At 45.3% G+C, this 21,264-nt stretch overlaps 1 protein-coding gene across 1 annotated transcript in view; it reads right to left on the bottom strand.

Moving 5' to 3' along the window:
• Positions 1-21,264, bottom strand: part of CRYBG1 (crystallin beta-gamma domain containing 1) — a 196,503-nt gene that overhangs the window by 32,430 nt on the left and 142,809 nt on the right. The window contains exons 3-7 of the mRNA XM_059176963.1: positions 14,330-15,936; positions 7,588-9,910; positions 4,277-4,324; positions 4,069-4,187; positions 2,115-2,280 (exon numbers count right to left, since the gene is read on the bottom strand). Of these exons, the coding sequence (XP_059032946.1) occupies positions 2,115-2,280; positions 4,069-4,187; positions 4,277-4,324; positions 7,588-9,910; positions 14,330-15,936 (4,263 nt within the window). The remainder of the gene's footprint in view (positions 1-2,114; positions 2,281-4,068; positions 4,188-4,276; positions 4,325-7,587; positions 9,911-14,329; positions 15,937-21,264) is intronic.

The raw sequence follows: 21,264 nt of genomic DNA on the forward strand, positions 1-21,264 counted from the left end.
CAGACACGGCCATCCAAGTCCAGAGGCTCTCTAGTCCAGAGAGGGGCTGCGTTTGGGGCCTTCCTCAACTGCTGTTTTGTGCCTATAAATCCCCTGTGGTAACTCTCCTTGACTGTGAACCAAATCTCTAAGATATTGGTTTGGTCTAAGTTGTGAAAGTAATGGTACACATCTGTGGTGAGTTACAAATCCCTGTACCGTGCTCCGTGTACCATGCTGTGTACCATGACGTGCTCGTCCTGCCTATCAGACACATCAGAGGCGTTGGCTGGCTGAGTCCCTACGTGTTAGTCAAACACTTATTGAACTTTAATCTTGCTGAGCTAGGTCCACTGAGGTACAGAAGAAATTACACTTGGGTGAGATCAGGGGAGGCTTTCTTAACCATTACCAAAAGAAACAAATTTAATGAACTAAAAAGGTGCTCCCCTTCAATGTGTTGTGATTTATGTTCATGTTTCAAAGCAACCACAAACATAATCGGTTAAAAAAAAAATCATAATGTATCCGGAACCAGGAATATATCCCGATCCTTTAATATGACACCTTTCAGAAAACATTCACACCAGTAAATCAGCAATTTACAAACAATTAAATGCACCAAAATGTTCGTACAATATTATTTAAAATAGTAACAAATCTAGAAATAGCCTTAGGTTCCACAGAGAAGGTAAAATAAATGATAGTACATCATTTCTTGAAAACCTCAAACCATGTAGTGACATGAAAAGCATGAATTGCATTAAGATGGCTATTATTTAAAAAAATATATGGCTATTATCAGGCAAAATAGGAGACCCCTCTTTACCAACATGCTTCATTTACCTTACCCTCCCCCCCCAAGTGCCTTTAAATCCCCACCCACCAGAATCTGATACAGTTACACGTCACTAAGAGTTGTTGGCCAAAGGGAGTGTGATCTTCAGGGAAATGGGCATGGAGAAGGAAAAAGGATTGAGAGCTACAGGTTTTTTGCGTTTTGTTTGTTTTTTGTCTTATTTTATTTTTTTCCTTAAGTGGTAGAGCCCAGTGTGGGGCTTGAACTCACAACCCTGAGATTATCATGATTATCACAATCATCATGATTACAACTACAGAAAAAGCAGACGGACATATGGCCAAGACAGAGCAGAGAATTCAGAAAATTTAAGAGAGGCTATCTCAGGATAGCAGATTGGGATGATGGGCTTAAACCCTACTTTATTACCAATATTAGTTGAGCAATAAATAAAGAGTGCAGGGAAATTAGACCACTGACTATGACAATTTTAAATGGTGTTCTTCATGTCTTCTGTAAGGTTTATGACATTATGTACTTAAAGCTATTAAAAGATAAATCAGTTAGAATACCAGTGATCACTGAAGTCACCCAGAAATGTTGACTTAAGAATCAAGTGGCATTTTCCTCTGCCAAAAACCGTTACTCATTCTTACTCACTCTCATTTCATAACATTCCTTCTCTTCCTATTACACTCAAACACCCATCTCTGTTACACGAATGGGATTTTAATCTTCCACTTGGAAGATACGATTAACTACATTTTTAAAGGTAAAGAAGCATCAAATCCCAACAGGCACAAAGAAAGACAACTTCCTCATCAACAAATAAGGAGCCAAGACGTTTTAGCCAATCCTTAAAGTGATCTCGAGTACCTACTGTTTTTCAACCCACATGGAACCCCAGAGTTGAACTTTCAACTGGATTTTTGGGGGATTATTTTTCCAAAATAGAATTCCTATAAGCCACTCAAGGTAATTGGAACTCACACAGCAACCAAAAAACAAAGGGAAAGAAAAATCTGTTCATATAGAATTCATCCAAACCAGGTTAATAAGTAAAATACATTTTTGGAGATGGGGATGGGGGACAGGAGTGAGAAATTAACCTTCAAGATTTATTATGAAAAAAATGACTAATCAGAGTGTTTCTTTTCTAATTCAAGTGTACGAACACTGAAGTTATAGAAAATATATTCATAGAGCATCGATCAAACATTTTCCCCCAGTCTCTAATTTCATAACATGAACTTTTCTCTCAAAGAAAGAATCATCCCCGGCATTCAATAAATACTTGCTGACTGAATCATTAGACTCTGGTTTTCCCATAACCTACCTGGACCACATGTCTGATTGAACCAATCACCACGGGCTTAGTAGACTCTGCCTCCTCATTTCCTTCCAAAACATCTTCTATGCCCCAGAGACCAGAGAGTTCCAATTCTCCTTCTTCTAAGGGGATGGTGTGCCCTTCGAAATTGGGTTTCTCATACAGAATCCAACTAAGAGTAAAACACAGCAAAACTATTAGCTGGTGTCGGTAAGAAAGGTTTTGATGACTCAAGTGTTCTAGCTAATAGCCTCCCCCACGCCATCCTCTTCTTCCCTTTCCTTCTCCCCTTCTCTTCTCCCTTTTTCTCTCTCACATATTGTGGCCAATTATCCAGCTATATATACACTGGTCAATTATCCAGCAATTAAAATATATACACTGGTCAATTATCCAGCAATTAAAATATATAAACTCTCTCTAAAACTAAATTTACTGGGCATAATTAAGCCTCTGAAAATCCAAAAACGATACCAGAATCTTAAAAAACTTTTGGCATCAATATAAACATCGCAGAGTCACTGATGTTCTATGGAACGGTCAGTTTGTGAACAGTTACAAATGGTAATACATTGGATAAATGGACTTTTCCTAGAATTCTTTCTCCCTATATGTGTAGAAAACACTTCTAGAGGGATTTTACTTACATTCCAGGACTGTATCAATGGATATATTGGTACAAAATATTGATACCAAAAAAAACCCCTATATGCATGTTAACGGAGAGCATTTTAAAAATACCCTTCCCAACAACAAACATCCAAACACTAAAGAAAATCTAATGTCAATATATGACAGTGCTGCTCTTAGATGCTTATGCTTTCAAGAGAGAAGCCAACAAAAGTTGAAGAAAAAAAAAAAAAAAGAACACTGGGGTGCCTGGGTGGCTTACTCAGTTAAACATCTGCCTTTGGCTCAGGTCATGATCCTGGGCTTCTGGGATCGAGTCCCACATATGGCTCCCTGCTCAACAAGAAGCCTGCTTCTCCCTCCCCCTCTGCTGCTTCTCCCTCTCCCTCTGCTGTTTCTCCCTCTCCCTCTGCTGCTTCTCCTGCTTGCTCTCTTCTCTCCCTCTCTTTCTCTAATAAAGAAATAAAATCTTAAAAAAAAGAGAAAGAGCCCTATTATATTTAAAACAAAATTTATATAATATTTGTTTTTAGTGTTATTTTTGGTCTTTAAATTTAAGAACAAAAGCTAATTATATTTTTGTGATGAACATGTTAAATACATAGAAAAATGCTATAATATGTAATACCTAACAGGAAAGATGCCGCATATATAATCAAATAGAAAAGACAAAAACAACAATAAAAAGCCTTACTAGTTTTTTAAACCACAAATGTCTAAAGCCCAGCCTTCTTTATCTCAAACAAGATCAGTATCAAGGATAAGTGCTTATGCCAGATAAGTGATTTTTTTAAAATGGCTTTTCTTAATTCAACTTCCTTTGTATTTCCTAGAAGCTGTCAAGCTGGTAAATCATTTTTTCACCAGTTTCTTTAATCAAAACCATCAGTTGCTGAGAGGCTGGAAAATAAATTTTAGGTTAGTCATTCACAATGTCTTTTCTCATAGAACACTGAAAATTCTACCAACAAGATTAGCGCAATTCTTCCCAACCTCACTGAAAATTCATAAAACAGAAGTGTTTTTGAGGACTCGGAGTTCCAGTAGTCCTGGCCAGTGTGATGTGGGGTATATGGGAAAAGAAAATTGTACTGCTACACACAACTGACTTTTCTAGCATTAATGGGCATCTCCTCTATAAAGCAGAAACATGATTCAAAAGTGTAATTTCTTAGACATGAATTTCTTGCAATACCCCCTAAGACTAGTATTTTCTGCCCTTTACATTACTGAAGGCATAATTTTAAATAAATAGTGAAGACCAAAAAGGTAACTAGAAATGTGAAACACACACCCTCTAAAAGTCTGGAACCCAAAGCACTGGTCTTACCATCCTCTAACGACCTTGACGATGACCACCGGGGAGAGGCTCCAAGAGCTGCAATCCTCAACATCACTGAAAACCTCAATGCACTCATCAGAGACATCTGGGTCCCTGAAGATCACTACCTACATGAAAATGAAAGTGGCAGCACACAGTTGGACGTTATCAGACCAAAATAAAATCCTGACTAGAAACACAGCATCCATCATCTTACCTTTCCAGGCCGGGGATTGATTTTATTTGTAAGACTTCCTCTGAGGGTCTGTAATCAGATGAACAAAAACACAACAAATTAAGCTTTGTGTAATACTCTGCAGAGTTTCTCTGCCCACGATCTATTTATTTGCCTCAAAATTCTTTGATTTTGAGACAATCCACCTTGATCTGTGCCAAAGCTATATTAAAGCTCTGAGTCCACACTGTTAAATTAAGAGCAGTTTTTCTCCTCTAGCTAAATGTGCTATTTCAATTTCTCCTCATTTATTTGTTTGTTTGTTTTTAGAGAGACAGGGAGGGAGGAGGAGAGAGAGAGAGAGCAGGGGGAGGGGCGGAGGAGGGAGAATCTTTTTTTTTTTTTAAAGATTTTATTTATTTATTTGACAGAGATCACAAGCAGGCAGAGAGGCAGGCAGAGAGAGGAGGAGGAAGCAGGCTCCCTGCTGAGCAGAGAGCCCGATGCGGGACTCGATCCCAGGACCCTGAGATCATGACCTGAGCCGAAGGCAGAGGTTTTAACCCACTGAGCCACCCTGGCGCCTCAGGAGGGAGATTCTTAAGCAGGTTCCACATCCAGCTAGGAGCCTGATGCATGGCCTCAACCCACAACCTGACCCCAAATCAAGAGTCAGACAAACAACTGGGCCAGCAAGGAGCTCCTCAGTTTTTCCTCATTTTCCAACAATCTAGAAAATTCAAGGCCCAAGAGTCAGACCTATGTTTTACATCAGTGCACAGAATAAGAATTCAGCTAAGAAATTATAATTCAGGGGCACCTGGGTGGCTCAGTTGGTTAAGCAACTGCCTTCAGCTCAGGTCATGATCCTGGAAGTCATGATCCTGGAGTCTTGGGATCGAGCCCTGCATTGGGCTCCCTCCTCAACAGAGTCTGCTTCTCCCTCTGACCCTCCCCCTTCTCATGTTCTCTCTCTCTCAAATAAATAAAATCTTTAAAAAAATAAATTATGATTCAATCTCTGTATAATATCAAATACAGAGAAATTATAAGTATTAATCATGTATCTAGAAGGAGCTACATCAATGTTATGTGTTCATACATACACCTTATCTGAATCTACAAATATTGTCTTCTATCAACTTACCATCATATCACAAGTATTAGTCTAAATAAAAAGGAGCTTGTGGTATGTATCACAATGTATATTGCATATAGTTTCCTTAATCCTGCCTTTTTGAAGGACAAAATAGGTTTCTCTATGGTTCCAAAACTAATCATTTTCAAGAACATCTGACAAGACCAGTAAAACCAGAAATACATTACATAATAATAATAATAGTAATTATACATGAAAAAATATACAATACAGACTACTTTCAATGCTGACCAGGATGCTTATTCTTAGGACTGCTTTTAACCTGATCACTCTTGCACTAGGCCATAGTAGAGTATACCAAAGACCACAGGAAGGCCTCAGTAGAACACTATTAAAAATCAAAATGGCATCTACTTATTTATTTAAGTGAAATAAGCTGAAGAAAAGGCCAGAAATTTAAAACAAAATTCACATTAAGACAATAAAGACAGAATGGTCATAGAGTAAACAAAGCCCAAGACCTATGGAAAAACAAAAAATGAAATTTTTTAACCATAAAAACACTTAGATAAAGTATGAAAATACTTTTTTTCTTCTTTTTACTCCATTTGGTTTGATTTTTCAAGAGATTCCATAGGGAAGCTGTATATTCTGTTGTTAGACTCATCAAACTGCTATGAGATAAGAGAAGTGATCTAAGAATGAGTAAAAAGAGAAAAGAAGGCAGTAATGAATGGAAAGTAGGCCAGTGGAAATATTCTGTGCTTAAGAGAAATACCTAACAATCTTCTGATTTCTGAGTGCTACAGGCTGATTTAGGTTTGTTTGTTTACCACAGTGGTTCTCAAAGTGTGGTTCTGGGGCCCTTGGAAGATCCCCAAAACCTTTCAGGAAGTCAAGGAGGTCAAAACTCTTCTCATACAAAGAGAGTATTTTCCCTTTTCAGTCTCTTTCTTTCACAGGAGTACAGCGGAATGTTCCAGAGAGCCCAGGATGTGTGATGACACCACCATTCTGATGGTTAACAGAAGGTGTCCTTGTGTGTTCTCAGGCTTTACATTTTTTTTTACTGTTAGTTTCTATTATAATCAGTGCCAGCAGGCATAACTCATGTGAACAAAAGCTCTTTGGGGACCTCAATAATCTTTAAATATAAAGGTGTCCTGAGACCCAAAAGTTTGAACATTTTTGAAAAGGGGGATCTGAACTTCCTCTGGACATCTAACCATACATTTCAAAAGATCTTCCAAAATGGTATTCTATGCTAGGCTTGAGCCAAAGCCCACACAACAAATGGAAACACGCTACAGTGCCCATTCAAATGAAGAAGAGGGCACGGTATCTTCTGGCAGATTATGCTGTGAGACAAGATGGTCTACACTGGCCAGACAGCCTAGTTCACAGCGTAGGCAACAGGAATACAGAGGCCCACTCCTGTTTCAGGGCCAGCAGAGCTATGCTCTAGAACTTATACTCTGCCTGGTTCATACATCATCCTTCCTCCCCTTGAGCATCATGCTTGGTAACAGAAAGACACAATTCATACCAAAAACTCAGTAGAGAAAACAACTCCTGGTATTCGGATGAAAGAGGATGGAGAAATCATAGCTGCTCCTCAAAGTCATATTTTGCTGCCCTCTCTACAATATTAAAGGAAAGAGCCAATGTAGACCAAAATTCTTTGCCCCAAAAGCTTGGTAGGAAAACAGTTTCCCTGATGAAACTTCCAAGTAAAGAGAAATGATTTCCTGAATTACATGGGATAATCATCTAATGTTACTTATAGAAAGAAAGTGTGAATCTTAACGTCAAAAGAGAAGGGTTAGGAGTAAGATTTCTTGGTGGGGCTTTTCTGAATAAATGAAGCAGCTTTACAGACCTTCAAAATTCTAAGCAGAGCACTGAGCATTTTTACTCAGAACTAGGTAAGAAAAAACAACTCGTCTGTCTCTGAACTGTCAAGGTACCTAACCTACACCTTTCAGAATACAACATATAAATTCATAAGCCTTAAAATATGTATAGCTTGTTTTCCCTGCTAGAGCACTAATGCCTTGAAGACAGAAATCTTAGTACCTTTCTTCTTAGCCACTTCCAATCCTTTATATACATTGTAGGTTTTCATGGGATCAACGAACAGAAAACTATCATTCACATGCACAACCGCTTAAAAGAACATGAGTTGCTCATCACCTCTCTCTCTCCCCTCATTTTATAAATACCCCCATAAATGGTAAAATACGTTGCTACTTACGGTCGTATCTGATAAGGACATGGCAGAAAAAGACACGTTGGGGTCAAACCGGCTGGATTTGAAACGACCCATGAAGTCTGCGTCGCTATTTCCATAGTTTGGCAAGTTGGGCTTAAGAACGCTTCCGACACGATTAGCCTTTTCTGGATCATCACTGTTCTTCAGTTTAGAAAATTCAGAAAGCTGGGTTTCTGACAAGTGTGGGTTGCTTCGTGAACCCAGGTCTTCTTTGGTTTCCTCTTTGGGCAGGTATCTCTCCATGTAGCTTGTGCTTTTCAAGCCCGAAGGAGCCGCATCTGTGGCATCGAAATTGAAGACCTTTCCGTTGCTGGGGGGAAGGTTTGGCTGCTCTCGGTCTGCACCGCAGTGGGGGGGCCCCTCCACCCTGGGCGGTAACGCGGAAGCCCGAGAAAGAGAAGTGTTGTGAGGAGTGCCGAAAGACGTGGTCATGGTACTGACTGACGTCACAGAGGGAGAAAAGATCTTGTCTTGCGGTGAAGTAGGCAGCAGGCTGGAGAAGAGTGCGCTCTTCTCTAGCCTCGATCTCTTAATTCCGCCATTGGGGACATCTTTGTTCTCTTTGTCGTTTGTCTCCGGAGCCGTGGAAGAGTCGTCTTTCCCATTTGTGTACAGGGACTTGAAGAGGATACTCTGCTCGGTAGATGTGCGTTTGGGCCTCAGGTTGGGTTTTGTGTAAAGGTTCTGCATCAGATGTAAAGCCGGTGACATTTCTGGCTGGCTTTCCTTCTTCTTCCCCAGACCAAAGGTAAACACGTTGGGATCTAACACTTTTTCTAAATTGTCCTCATGAATCGGAGGCATGACAAAGGGAGGAGCAGGTGAGTTGGGCACTCTGGCCTTCTTTTTCTTCTGAGGCACACAGACGGTGCTGTCCATGCTCTTGATAATTTCAGTGAATTTTTCCATATCTGATGAAGAATCAAATACACTATCATCACTACCCACAGACACGTTCAGAAGACTGGCAGGGCTGGCCTGGCCATTCACAACATTTTTATCTGGTCTTTGGGGAGTTTCTAGAGGGTTTCTGCTCCCAGGGGAGTCAGTCTTCGGGGGTTTTCGGTCACCCTGACTTTGAGCCTGGATAGGCTGAGTTTTCTCTGATTCTGGCGGCATGACTTGCGGGCCAGATTTTGCTGCTTGTTCCTCTTTGCAATGAATGTGTTCGGGAGACGTGCTCTCGCCGCCCAGCCCTTCTGCTTTCTGGGGAGCACAGCTTGCAACAGAAACCACTTCAAGGTCATCATTGTGACAGCTTGGCAGCTGTGCTTCTCTAACTTCGGAGCTCTCTGAGATGACCTGGGAGCCCACATCCTGGGTGCTCTCCACGGGGAGCACGAAGGACCGGACCTGGACCAGCACCTTGGATGGACGCTCGGTTCCCACAGCTTCCGGGCTGTGCTCTGTGCACAGAGCAGGGTTTGCGGCCCCTCCTCCTCCTCCCCCTGCAAGTCTGGAGGGCAGCACTCTCTCCTCATTCTTATGTGACACAGGCAGAACACATCCGTGATGGTTTTCTGACACTTCTACATGGGTGCGTGGAACGTTGCTTCCGGGAGCTTGAACACATGCGTCTCCGGGTGCGGGCTGTGAGCGAGAAGGCCCGTTAGATGACTCCGCTGGGGGCTGTGAGTCAGAAAATGTATCCTGTGGCTTTGGTCTGGCTGTTGGAGGGGAATCTTTGGTATCAAGAACAGTGGGAATGTCCTGTGCCAGATCAGTCATATTTTCGAGGGCAAGCCTTTTGCTGTCTGCAGCCGTTGAGTCACCCTCTCCTAAGGGCTTGTGGTCCGTGGCAGGAATCAGGGCAGTACCCACCACTTTGGAAGGGCAGCCTGCATCTATCTGCACTTCTGCTCTATCACCCTGGGTAAGCGGAGCACTGAGAGCTTGACCCTCGGTAGGCTCGCCCTCCGTCCCTCCCGCACTGGGGCTCCCAGCGGCTGGTGGGATCTCCTCCTCCGTAACTTTGGGTTCTGGCGAGCTCTCCTTTGCCAGCATACCATTCTGGTGACTGTTTACTATGCCTTTCTTTTCAGATTGCTCCATCTCTTTGGCTTTTTTGGCTAAATTCAACTTCGCCCTCCCGACGAAGGTCTTATTACAGGCAGGAGAGTTCCTTGTGCTTCGAATGTCAGCATATTTTGGGCTACTGGTGGCCCGTTTGTTTTCGAACAAGGAGATCTTGTTGGCAGTGTTTCCTTTATGAACTGGCTGGCTAAATGGATTATGTTCATTTCCCAAACTGTCAGGATTCTTGGGAGTTTTAAGATTTAGTTCCACATGTTTGGGCTTGGCCGGGCTGCAAAAATAGAGCAGTGAGATAAAGTTATTGACCTAGTTTTAAAAAGTGAACATACCAATTCATTACAAAATGCTTATTACTATGAAAAGCCAACAGCCTTCTGTTAAGTAACATTTGGGGTTTTTTTTTTTTTATGAGACTATTTAAAAACCATCTTAAATACACTTTCAACTGTTTTTAGTGAATGTTTCGCTTCTGTATGATAGATGAGAAAATTATATAGCCAAGAAAATCGAGAGATGGGATGTTAGCAAACTTACCAAGTCCCTAATTAAGTGAATACAGTGCTCAGCCACTAGAATTAGAAGACATCTTAGGGCTTGAAGAACATTAGACTGAATTTTTATATTTAATGTACTCCCTTATTTCAAATATGTAAATGATCCCCCCAAACATCAATTGTGTATTTTTATAATTTTAAATATTATTTCAAAGGGCTAGATTTAAAAAATATTTATCTGTTATTTACCTCTTTGGGTATTTCATCCCCTTCATCTTCCTTTATGTAACTTTACTCTGATTATGTAAGTGTCTTCACTACAGAACATTTGGAAAATATAAAAATGAAGAATCACTCATACTCCTATGACTCAGATAATCTCCCTGTTAATAGTTTAGTAAAATTCAGTCTTCTTGTGTGCATAGTAAAGTCCTTTAAACAGAAGAGGAATTATTCTGTTCACAGAGTTTCGGATCTTGTCTTTAAAAAAAAAAAAGATTACTTAATCTTATATGTCACATTTTTCATAGTTTCAAGTTACTAAAATTTGAAGTTTTTCATAATGTCTGCATGAAATTTTCATCATACAGATGGACCATAATTTACTTAACAGTTGCTCAATTGTTGGTTTTGTCACCTTTTGAGGGGCAAAAGGAGTTTCCCCTCACTCTAGAGAGAAACTCTAATGTTTCTTGGTTATTACTCCCAGTGGAAATCATAAATCTTTGAATGTATGTACTGTTCTCTTTCTGAGAAACAAAATGTTCTCTGTATGACGTTCACCAGGCCTGGTCCTTACACTGATTATCTATGTGAGCTTGGTCAGGTTAACTCACTGGACTCGCTACCTTCTCTGCCTAGAAAAACAACGTAGATCGTTTAGAATAGAGCTGGTCCCCTCCCCACCGCCCACCTTCCCCAAGGAATGGCTGAAGCAATTCTGGGGATTCTCTTCAGCTGCAGTGGAGACAATAGAGACAGAGGCTTGGATCTGGGGCCAGCCACCCTCCTTTAAAGCAGAAGCACTTCTAGTTCTCTGTTTCATATATCACTTTTATATAAGCCTTCCCAGAAGAATGGGCTCCATGGCTAAACACACAAAAAAATGTCTAAACCATAGGCCTAGTGGTTTCTGAAATGAAGAGATAATAACCACTAACAATCACGGACTGATACACGCTTGACAAACACTGCACTTGCCTAATGTACTACTTTATATGTTCTCGTTTAAGAGGAGGAAGCTGAAGCCTAGAAAAGGCAGGTAATTTGCCAGAAGTCATATACCCAGTGAGTGACAGGGCCAGGGTTTGAAATCAGGTGTCCTGGTTTCAGAGGCTATGCTCCTGACTGCTCCTGTGTCCCCAGACCTCAGTGACCAATTCTGGTCCTTTCCAGCTTTACCTATTCAAGAAGTCAATGAATTAGCAGGAGATCTGTAAGATGAAGCAATCAGACTTTGGAGGCCACCTTGATAATGAAAAGGAGAGCCACACAGAAATCTCATGCTGCCACCAGCATGAGATTCATTGACCTTCAAGAAAGAGGAGCCTTTTGAAGGAACAGGCAATATGACTTTGGGTGAGACACCTTTCTCTTCTGGATAAAATGAGTAGACTGAAAAGACTTGAGAAGTCCTTCCCAAACATGGCATTAGGAATTTAGATTTTTACTTTTTTTTGGAATTTGATTTAAATACTTAATTTAATATACTCTCATGAATTTTTCTTAGGCATTGCTTTCCCCAACATTTCCATAAGATAGATAGGTTCCACCATGGTGAGCCCATAGCTTAAATTTAAAAGGAAAATTAATTTACATGCACTACCTTGAAGATTAATTTCTAAAACCAGTGGAGTAGAAATGGAGAGCTTACAAGTACCATCAGCTAATGAAGGATGTTCACGTACCAGTAAATACACCTTTTAAAAATTCTCACTAATCAGCTCAAGAAACAAACATCAAAGTGTATCTTGCGATGTAAATGGAAAACACCAAAGGTTAGCCAATAACCTACCTTAAGGACAGGAAACACATCTGCACATTAAAGATTTACACCAAGATCAAAATATATTTTACAACCAAACTTTCTGTGCTATTAAGTTCTGCTACCAAGAGTCACTACAATTAACCTAGCTCAAACTGATTAAAAGGAAGGCTTCTATAATTCATGTTTAATACCTTTATTATAATGTGAGAGGGGAAAATAATCTGGTGTCTAAAAAGCCATGGCTAGGAGAGGAAAATTCTCCTTATTCTAAACATACCATTGTTAAGAATCTCAACATTCAATCCTTGGTACAGAACTGAAGGCATAATTTTTCTAACAGCATCAAGAAACTCTCTGCTATATAGTCCTTTTTCAGGGACTATAACCTAAGTTTAACTAAAACATCAGGTGCAAATTATTTTTAAAAAGTCATCTGATAGCATTTTTTCTTGAAATATAATCAGAGGGGGAAAAACGCTGGGAAAAAAATCCATCAAACAGAAAAAAGCTAGAAGGAACTGATTTCCCATTTCAGGAGCTGGCCAATTCACCAAGCGCGAGGCCCTGTGGAAAACACAATTAAGCCAAATGCCTTGCAAAGGGAAAATTTTAGGTAGGAAATAATCGGCACAGAGAAGAAGACATTTGATTTAGTTCTTGGGCCCAAAAGGGCACCTGAAGAGCTTCATTATAAGAATCGCTTCCCAGGTTTGTTTACACTCCTCCTTGCAACATTTCTGGTTTTTCCACTGGCGCACTCCGCTTGGAAGGCAGGGAAGGCGTCCTCTCAATGCTCCACAGCAACGTTTCTCTAAGCTCACACTCGAGGTCTGAATGTTCAGTCACACTGGCCTTCTTCAAATAATGGGCATCATTCACTCTGGTTTCTTCTCTGACACTGCCGTTGCAGAATAAATAGGTGACTTTATCAAAGGTCTCCAGGTTGGCAACTGGGGCGGTAGTTCACATGACTCATTAAGCAGGTTCTTCCTCCAGTATTTACCAGACCTCCTACTCTAAAGGTTACTTACCCAAGAACTCAAATGGGATGAAATCATCCGGTTTAAGAATCAAAATGCTGGGAAAATACTGGCTCTTTTAATAAATGCGCAAATGTAGGAAAAACTCGGGCAATTTCCATAGTCCTTTTGTACAGGCGCTAGCTGGGAGGTGGGGGAATGAGAGCATGGGAAGGGGAGAGGATCTTGAGTTTTCCAGAGAGCCCTCCCTACGCCATGCTCCTATACACACCGCATTCAGCATCAAGGCAGAAGCCCAGCTCCAAAAAGCCAACAGCGATTTCTCCTGCTTTGCACGCCCCCAGACTTTACAGCTGATAACCCACTCAGGAGTTCCCTCAGCCATCATCACCTCAGACAGTTCTTTCTCTTCCTTTTGCAAGCCAGAGTGGGCCATAAACTTCTCAAGGGCAATATACTGAGTCATAGTCTGAGTTTTTCCGCATAGTTCCTGGCACAACACCATGCACAGAAGTCACTCAGTAAATATTTGGGGGAAAAAAAAATCAGTGAATTTAACAGCAGGTAGTTAGTCCGTTGCTGAGCTTGATTCTTCCAATGTTCTTTCATCGAACAAAGTTCCCCAGGAAGCACACTACTCTCTCTTCATTTCTGTAACTAAAGAATTCCTCTTCAACCTGGGGGCAAACATGTCACTAACCTCCCAAACATTCGAAGGAAGGGAATTAGAAAACAATCTTTAAGTTGGCCTAAGTTCCAGAAAAAGTTCTGTGAATTCTCTAAGACTTACCCATGTCAAAGTTACTACTGGGTCAAGACTGAAATTAAGCGGTTTTGCTCCATATTTTCAAATTCACTGCATAGGTGTTTCCAGAATGCCCTACCCAGGAATGCTGGTGTTTTAAGTTTTAAATAAAGGATTAGCTCAAGTCAGGCCAGTCGGTCCTCTTTCAGTGGCTGATGTAAACACTGAGCCTCAAGAGATTGTTACATTCATTCAACTTAAACATTCTATCAGAACAGCAATTCACGCGGCGGCGAGGCTCCGGAAGTGTCATCTCCAGCTGCACTAACCAGCCCTTCGCTACCTCCGTTTCAACACTGAGGGGGAACTCTGTGCACAGTTAGTTCTGCCACAGATGCAAAGACCCCGGAGCCCCCCAGAAACACCACCCAGAACGTCTGCCGACACCCACAGCGTGCCCAGGCCCCGGTCCGCGGCTACTTACAGGGTCACTTTAGTGGTCACCGTCGACCTGCCCACCCCGAAGTGGTGCCTGGGCTTCAAGCCGTCCGCGTCCGAACCACCGGCCGATCTGCCCGGCTCTTTGCTTCGACTTCCTTCTCCCCGGCTGTCGAAGTGGTTGGGGAACGGGCCCCTCTTGTGCTCGGGCTTGATCTCCGGCAGCAGCGAGCTGCTCTTGACGGTGAGCTCGCGGGGGATGACCCGGGCCGCCTCCTCCCCGTTGTCCCCCGCGGCGCCCTTGGCGGCGGGATCCGGCGCTGGCGCCCTCTTCGGGGGGGACTCCTTGGCGGGAGCCCGAGGGCCGCCGGCCGGCGAGGTGGGCGCGGCCTCGGGGACGCGGCTCTTGCCCCTCCTCTTGGTGGGGGACGAGGCGGGCGGCGGCGGCTTGCCCCGCTCGGACTCCCCGCGGAGCGGCCCCCTGGGCCCGGGGCTGGACTTGGACTCGGCGCCCGCTGCGGAGGCAACGCCCCCGTCGGGGGCCGCCCGCGGAGATTTCACTTTCTTTTCCGCGGAGCCGTTCTCCGTGGCCGCGTTTGGCGCCACCTCGTAGTCGAACACCGCGTCGTCCCTGCCCGCGCTGTCCGGCAGCGCCGTGTCCGGCCCGGGGGAGTCGGTGGACTTCTGCGACCTTCTCCGCCTGCCGGACCTGCGGCCGCCCGACCTCTTCTCCATGTCGTCAGAATCGCCGTAATCTTCTGGCCCCGGAGGAATCGCGCCCGGCTCGTCCCCCTGGGCCGCCTCAGTCTTGCTCAAGTAGATGTCCAAAGTTAACACGGTGGCGGGGTGGGCGCCGGGCCGGCACTGTCGCCCTCGGGGCCCCGCTTGGCCGTCTGCCTGCGCCGCGTCCGAACAGTTCCCCTCGCGCTCGGCCGGAGGGTCCCCTGGCAGAGCCGACGTGTCCACGGAGGGCAGGTTGTACGCGTCTTGGGGCTCCAGAGAATCTGCCCCGGCGCACACACGGGGGGCTCTGTCAGAGGCCTCGTCTAGCCCCCCCGCGGGCCGCTCCCCGGTGGGCGACCTCGGCTCAGCCCTCGCGCCCTGGACTGTCTCCTGCTCGCAGCCAGCGCCGGGTGCAGCGTCCTCCCCCGGACTGCCGGCCAACGTCTCTGCGCTGCCTTGCCCCGAGGAATTCTCAAGTGAGGAATGCAGCTGCTTGGCAGCGGTGGTGGCACCTGGGAAAGACTCTCCCTCTGCCTCCAGAGGTTCTAATTGGAGTGAATCACGTTCATGGCACTGCTGCACAGCCGCCGCCGCTGCGCGACTGCTCGTGCAAGGTGACAGCTCGGCGTCAGGGGGGGCCGCCTGCACGCGGGTCTCGGGGAGCTCCTCCGACTCTCGGGGCTGCTCCTGCGGGGAGCCCTCCTCGCACGTGTCTTTCTGCTTGGGTTGGCCTCCCTGAGGTTTACTCTTATTCTCTCTTTCCGGGGGTCTGTTAGAGGTTACATCTTTGGGAGACACTGATTTGGCACTGGAGCTGGTGGGACTCTCTAACCCGTTTCTGCTGGTCCTTCTCCTTCCAGCCGTGAACAGATTGCCAAGCTTCCCCAAAACTGGCTTCCTTTTGTTTTCTTCTGGAGGTTGTGCTCTGGACTGAAAAACAAAAAGGGTTGGGGGAAAGAAACCGTGAGAATCTGGTTTTTCCCTTCCTTAGTAAGAGCACTGCAGACCTACAAGCCAAAACGGTAGCAACCCAGTCTAACTGAAAATCAGGGAGTGTGTTTTTGTTACATTTATTCCAACAAAATAAAGTTATATTTTCACATTTTTCTTAAGCCCCATCTATATTAGGCGCTACTTGGAATAACATTTTCTTTAACTCTTGTGTTTTAAAGGAAAATCCAGAAGGTCTAAATAATCATATATACAAAATCAACAATTCCCAGGTCTATCCAACTTTTGCTTTTTACCTTCTTTCTCAATAAAGATGAATTTCAAAACAGTCATGTGTGACTACAAGGCAGCAGTAAACAAACTAAAATATCTTAAAGGTTTTATTTAATTGAGAGAAAGAGGGCACGAGTAGGAGGGGGAGAGAAGGGCCAAGGGAGAGGAACAAGAAGACTCCCCGCTGAGCAGGGAGTGGGGGAACCCCTCCCCGCCCGCCCACCCTGGGCTGATCCCAGGACCCCAGCTCACCACCTGGGCCCAAGTCAGATGCTCAAACGGCTGAGCCACGCAGGCGCCCCTAAAGAACCGTAAAGAAAAGGTTTTTTTGTTGTGGTTTTAAAACACCGCCCTTTGTTTTTGTAGGAAGAAAGGAAAAGTAGGAAGTTCTAGCACTCTTCTCTAGAACAGAAAGAAGCCACCTGGGTATAACACAACTGCAAATGGAAAACTCCAGAAAACCAGGATTGGAGAGACCCGGGGCGGGCGGGTGGCCACACCTGTGGCCTGGGAGGGCCGGGCCCGCACTCCTCCAATGGGAGAAGCACGCGGGCTTTCAAACATTTGCCTGCTGATCCTCCTCCGGCGGTCCCGCCGCTCTGCGGCTCATCCGACTGGCCGTACGCCCGCGGGGAGTTCCCAGCAGTGCAAATACGGGGAGCGCCTGCAGGAAGGAGGGCGAAGGTGGAGGGCGACCACGTGCGTACAGCCGCCTCCTGGGTTCGGGAGGCGCCGCGCGACGGAAGCGCACCTGGCTCTGCCCACGCCGACCTCAGCCGGCGGCCCGTCCCTCCCCGGCCCGCAGGGCTTCAGGCGCGAGCCCGGGAAGCCGACCCACCCGCGGGAAGGGATCTGGGCCGCCCGCGTCGTTCCGCTCGGGGAAAAACGTCGTTCCGGGAAGGGGAAAAACGCGCACCGCTTGCATAGCCTGGAGCCAAACGGCCGGCACCTGGGGCCCGCGCCAGAAGCGGGGGCCGCTCCGAGCTTGTCAATAAAAGCAAACCCGCCCAAGGGCGCCGCGGTGCGCAGGGGTTTGCGGGTGCGGGAAGGGGTAGGTGAGGGCCGGGGGCTGGCGGGAAGAGGAGGGAGCAGGCCCAGGTGAGGCTGGGAGCTTCGGCCCCTCGCCCGGCCTCGCGGAGCCTAAGGGAAGGCGGCGTGCTCAGGGCAACGAACCCACTGCAACCAGGACCACGCGTGGGGCTACAGTAACTTAAGAATCACCTCTTCCACTTAAAACCTAGGAGCTAGCTTGAGCACCCCGCCCCGCCACCTTTCCTGGAAAGCGAACACTCAGGGCAGTTTCTATAATATTGACTGTTTACAGAGAGATTCCTAAATCACTGTGCAAAGCAGCTCCATTTCCTTTGAGTTTTATGCACCCTTGGACTTTGGAACTGGTGGGAAATAGGAAGGGCTGTAAGATAAACCTGGAAATTAACATGGTCAACGAGCATTTATTGAGACCGCTCCGGCAGGCTGTGGAACATGTAATTCTGCAACAGCCTAGATCCCACGGCAGAGATGAAGGGGGTGGGGGGATGGGGGGGGACAATAAAGTCAGGATCAAACCCAGTTCCTCAGCTTCCCCAACCCCTGCTCCTTCAGCTCCACCACGGGGACTCCTTTCAGAGGACAGGGAGATGCAGAGGGCACCCCTGAGACAGAGCCAGCCCGGAGGAAGAGATGCAGGCCATACGCCCCCAGAATTGGCTCCTGAGGAAGTTCTCATGAATTGCATTTACTGACAAGCCCTGAGTGATTCTTTTGGTTTGAGAAGCACCTGGCAGGAACTTTTGAACTAGCGAGCTGCAGCATGAGGAGATGGGCCCGCGTGGCAGCCATTAGAAACTTAAAAATTTTTTTTTTTTTTTTTTTTAGAGGGACAGAGATAGCGAGAGAGGAGAGAACAGGACGGAAGAGGGGGAGAAGCAGACTCCCTGCTGAGCAAGGAGCCCTATGCGGGACTCAATCCTAGGACCCTGGGATCAGGACCTGAGCCATAGGCAGGGGCTCAGCAGACTGAGCCACCCAGGGGCTGGCCACTGGGAACTTTTGTGACTGAACTGATATGATTCAGCTAACCCAGGTTTTGATTAATAATTTAATCCTACAGTGGTTATATAAATAATACAGGAAAACTAAACATTCCAACTACCTAAGGAATATATTTGGATTCTGACTCTAAGTCAAAGGTATAACATGATTTTTAAACAGAGTTCACGCTTACTGAGCCCCATCTTAAGTGCTAGACATTTGCAAAGAGATTTACATAGAATCCATCTACTCATCCTAACAACCCTTGAGGTAGGTACTCTTATTAGGCCCATTTGCCAAGGTTTCTTAACCCTGTCCAAGGTTCCACAGCCAGTAGTCTTTCTTACTTATTTTTTTAAAGATTTTTAAAAAATTTTTATTTATTTGGGAGAGACACAGAGATAGCAAGAGAAAGCACAAGTGGGGAGGAAAGAGAGAAGTGGGCCCCACATGGGGGTCTTGATCCCAGGACCCCGGGATCATGACCTGAGCTGAAGGTGGACACTGAGCTGACTGAGCCACCCAGGTGCCCAACCAGTGGGCTTTCTAACTCTGCCTTTAGAGCATTGTCTCTGCTGCCTGGTCAGGCCTTCAAACATATTCTAAAGAGGTACCCAGGAAACAAGGTTTGAGTTTGTTGGCTCACTTTTAGTCCGTGTGAAAGGAAAACCATTAAGGGTATGTATTATTCTGTCCTGCCAATCATGTTGCAATCCATTTTTTCCCATGGGGTTGAAAGGTGCCTGGTCAGCAGTCCTCTCTGCTCAGTGCAGGCGTTTTTTCATTTTTGGCTATAGCTGCTTTTTACAAAACCGGTTGCTCTTTCTAACTCGGCCTCATCAACTACTTGCCTCCTCCTCCCCTCAGAAGGACAGCCAGCTTCCCACCTGCCAGGTTGCTGCTTAGTGTCCTGAACTGCCTAGAACTACTGTAGAGCTTTGTCTGTTTATACATGAATGTTCACAGCAGCTTCACTGTCAAAAACTGGAAACAGCTTAAATGCCCATCAATGGTGGATGGTGAAACAAATTGTGTTACAGCTAAACAAATTGTGGTATATCCATACAACAGAACACTACTCAATAAAAAGGACCGAACTTCTGAAGCATGTAATGACACAGATAAATCTGAAAAATGTAATGCTAAGAAGATGCCAGACTCTAAGGTTACATACTGTGTGGTTCCATCGATGTGCTAGCTAGACAATGCAAATCTAATACATAATCACAGAAAGTAGATCAGTGGTTGCCTGAGGGCAGGGAGCGGGGGAGGGGTGCAGTGTGACTGGAAAGAGGTACAAAGGAACTTGGGGTGACGATGTTCTATATCTTAATTGTGATAATTACAAATTATGTACAAATGTACAAATGTACATGTACAAATCTTTCAAAATTCATCAAACTATACTTAAATTGGATATGGCCTCTTATATATGTTATATCTTTTTTTTTTTTTTTTTGACAGAGATCACAAGTAGGCAGAGAGGTAGGCAGAGAGAGGGAGAAGCAGACTCCCCACTGAGCAGAAAGCCCGATGCGTGGCTTGATCCCAGGACCCTGGGATCATGACCTGAGCCGACGGCAGAGGCTTTAACCCACTGAGCCACCCAGGTGTTCTATATATGTTATATCTTAATAAAGTTGGTTTAAATATAAAACTTTCTCATGACAGAACTAGAGGGTATTATGCTTAGTGAAATAAGTCAATCAGAGAAAGACAACTAGAATATGATCTCCCTGATATGAGGAAGTTGAGAGGCAACATGGGGGGTTTGGGGGATTGGAAAAGAATAAATGAAACAAGATGGGATCAGGAGGTAGAGAAACCATAAGAGACTCTTAATCTCACAAAACAAACTGAGGGTTGCTGGGGGAAGGGGGTAGGGAAAGGGTGGTGGGGTTATGTACATTGGGGAAGGTATGTGCTATGAAGTGTGTAAACCTGGTGATTCACAGACCTATACCCCTGGGGCTAATAATATATTATATGTTAATTTAAAAAATTAAAAATTAAAAAAAACTTTCTCATGAGAAACTATCCATTTGACTCAGGTGCCTCTTTCAGAGTTCCTAGTCAATGGGAGCCTTGAGTCATTTTAAGAGCGAGGCCCTCATTTACAGGACCTAGGAGACCGGTCCCAGGGCATCTCCCACATCTCCAGCCTATCTCTACGCAAGGTACTCTGAGCAGAGTTCAGGATGCACTGTTCATCCAAAGTGAAGTTCACAGTGGTGTCTTTGAGAAACACCCCTTCTTCAAACAGGACCTACGGTTTTGGTTTTTGTTGTTGTTGTTGTTGTTTCAGCCAGGGATTTTTCTTTCCAGTGTTCATGGAGGAAGAATGAGCATGGCAGATGGAAGATGAAAAACTAGACGGCTTGAGAGTTGCCCAGAGTGTAGGGACCTTGTTAAGTAGGAGCCTTCGCACCTGGAGTGCTAGAGGCAGGATGGGACCCAGCACGGACCCGCTCAACTTCCACCATAATCTGTCAGGCAGGGGAGTGTTTTGGAAGAGGCCATGAGGGCCAATCGGCCTTTTTCCTGCTCTCCTAGGCTCCTCCCCAGGCTCTCCTCCCTGCTGGGTCAGGGTCCCGAGGGTTCTTGGGCCAGGTGTTCACAGACTACAGCAGAGTCCTGCAACCCCGAGACCGCCTTTGCAGAGAGCTCTTTCCCGCGTACTCTCGGCGCACCTTATTTAAGGCAGCCGGCCCATCTCACTGCGCTGTAGAGATGGTCCATGGCTTGCGGACTTGGACTTGTTTCAGAGTGCTCTTGTAGGCTAATATGAAATGTGGCTCTGCATGCCACCGGTGAGCAGACAACCCCCACCCCCAAAAACCACCCACAGCACTGGCTGCAGAGCTGGGCGTGATTCCCACCCTTGCGCCCCAGCGCCTGCTATCAGCAGCGGCCCCTTAGGGAAAGTCGCCTTGGACTTACATGAAACTTCAGAGATCTCTGCAATCTTCTCAACTGGGGTGGGGGTGGGGAGGAGAAGTC

Source organism: Mustela lutreola, chromosome 6, assembly GCF_030435805.1.
Source record: "Mustela lutreola isolate mMusLut2 chromosome 6, mMusLut2.pri, whole genome shotgun sequence".
NCBI classification, from domain to species: domain Eukaryota; kingdom Metazoa; phylum Chordata; class Mammalia; order Carnivora; family Mustelidae; genus Mustela; species Mustela lutreola.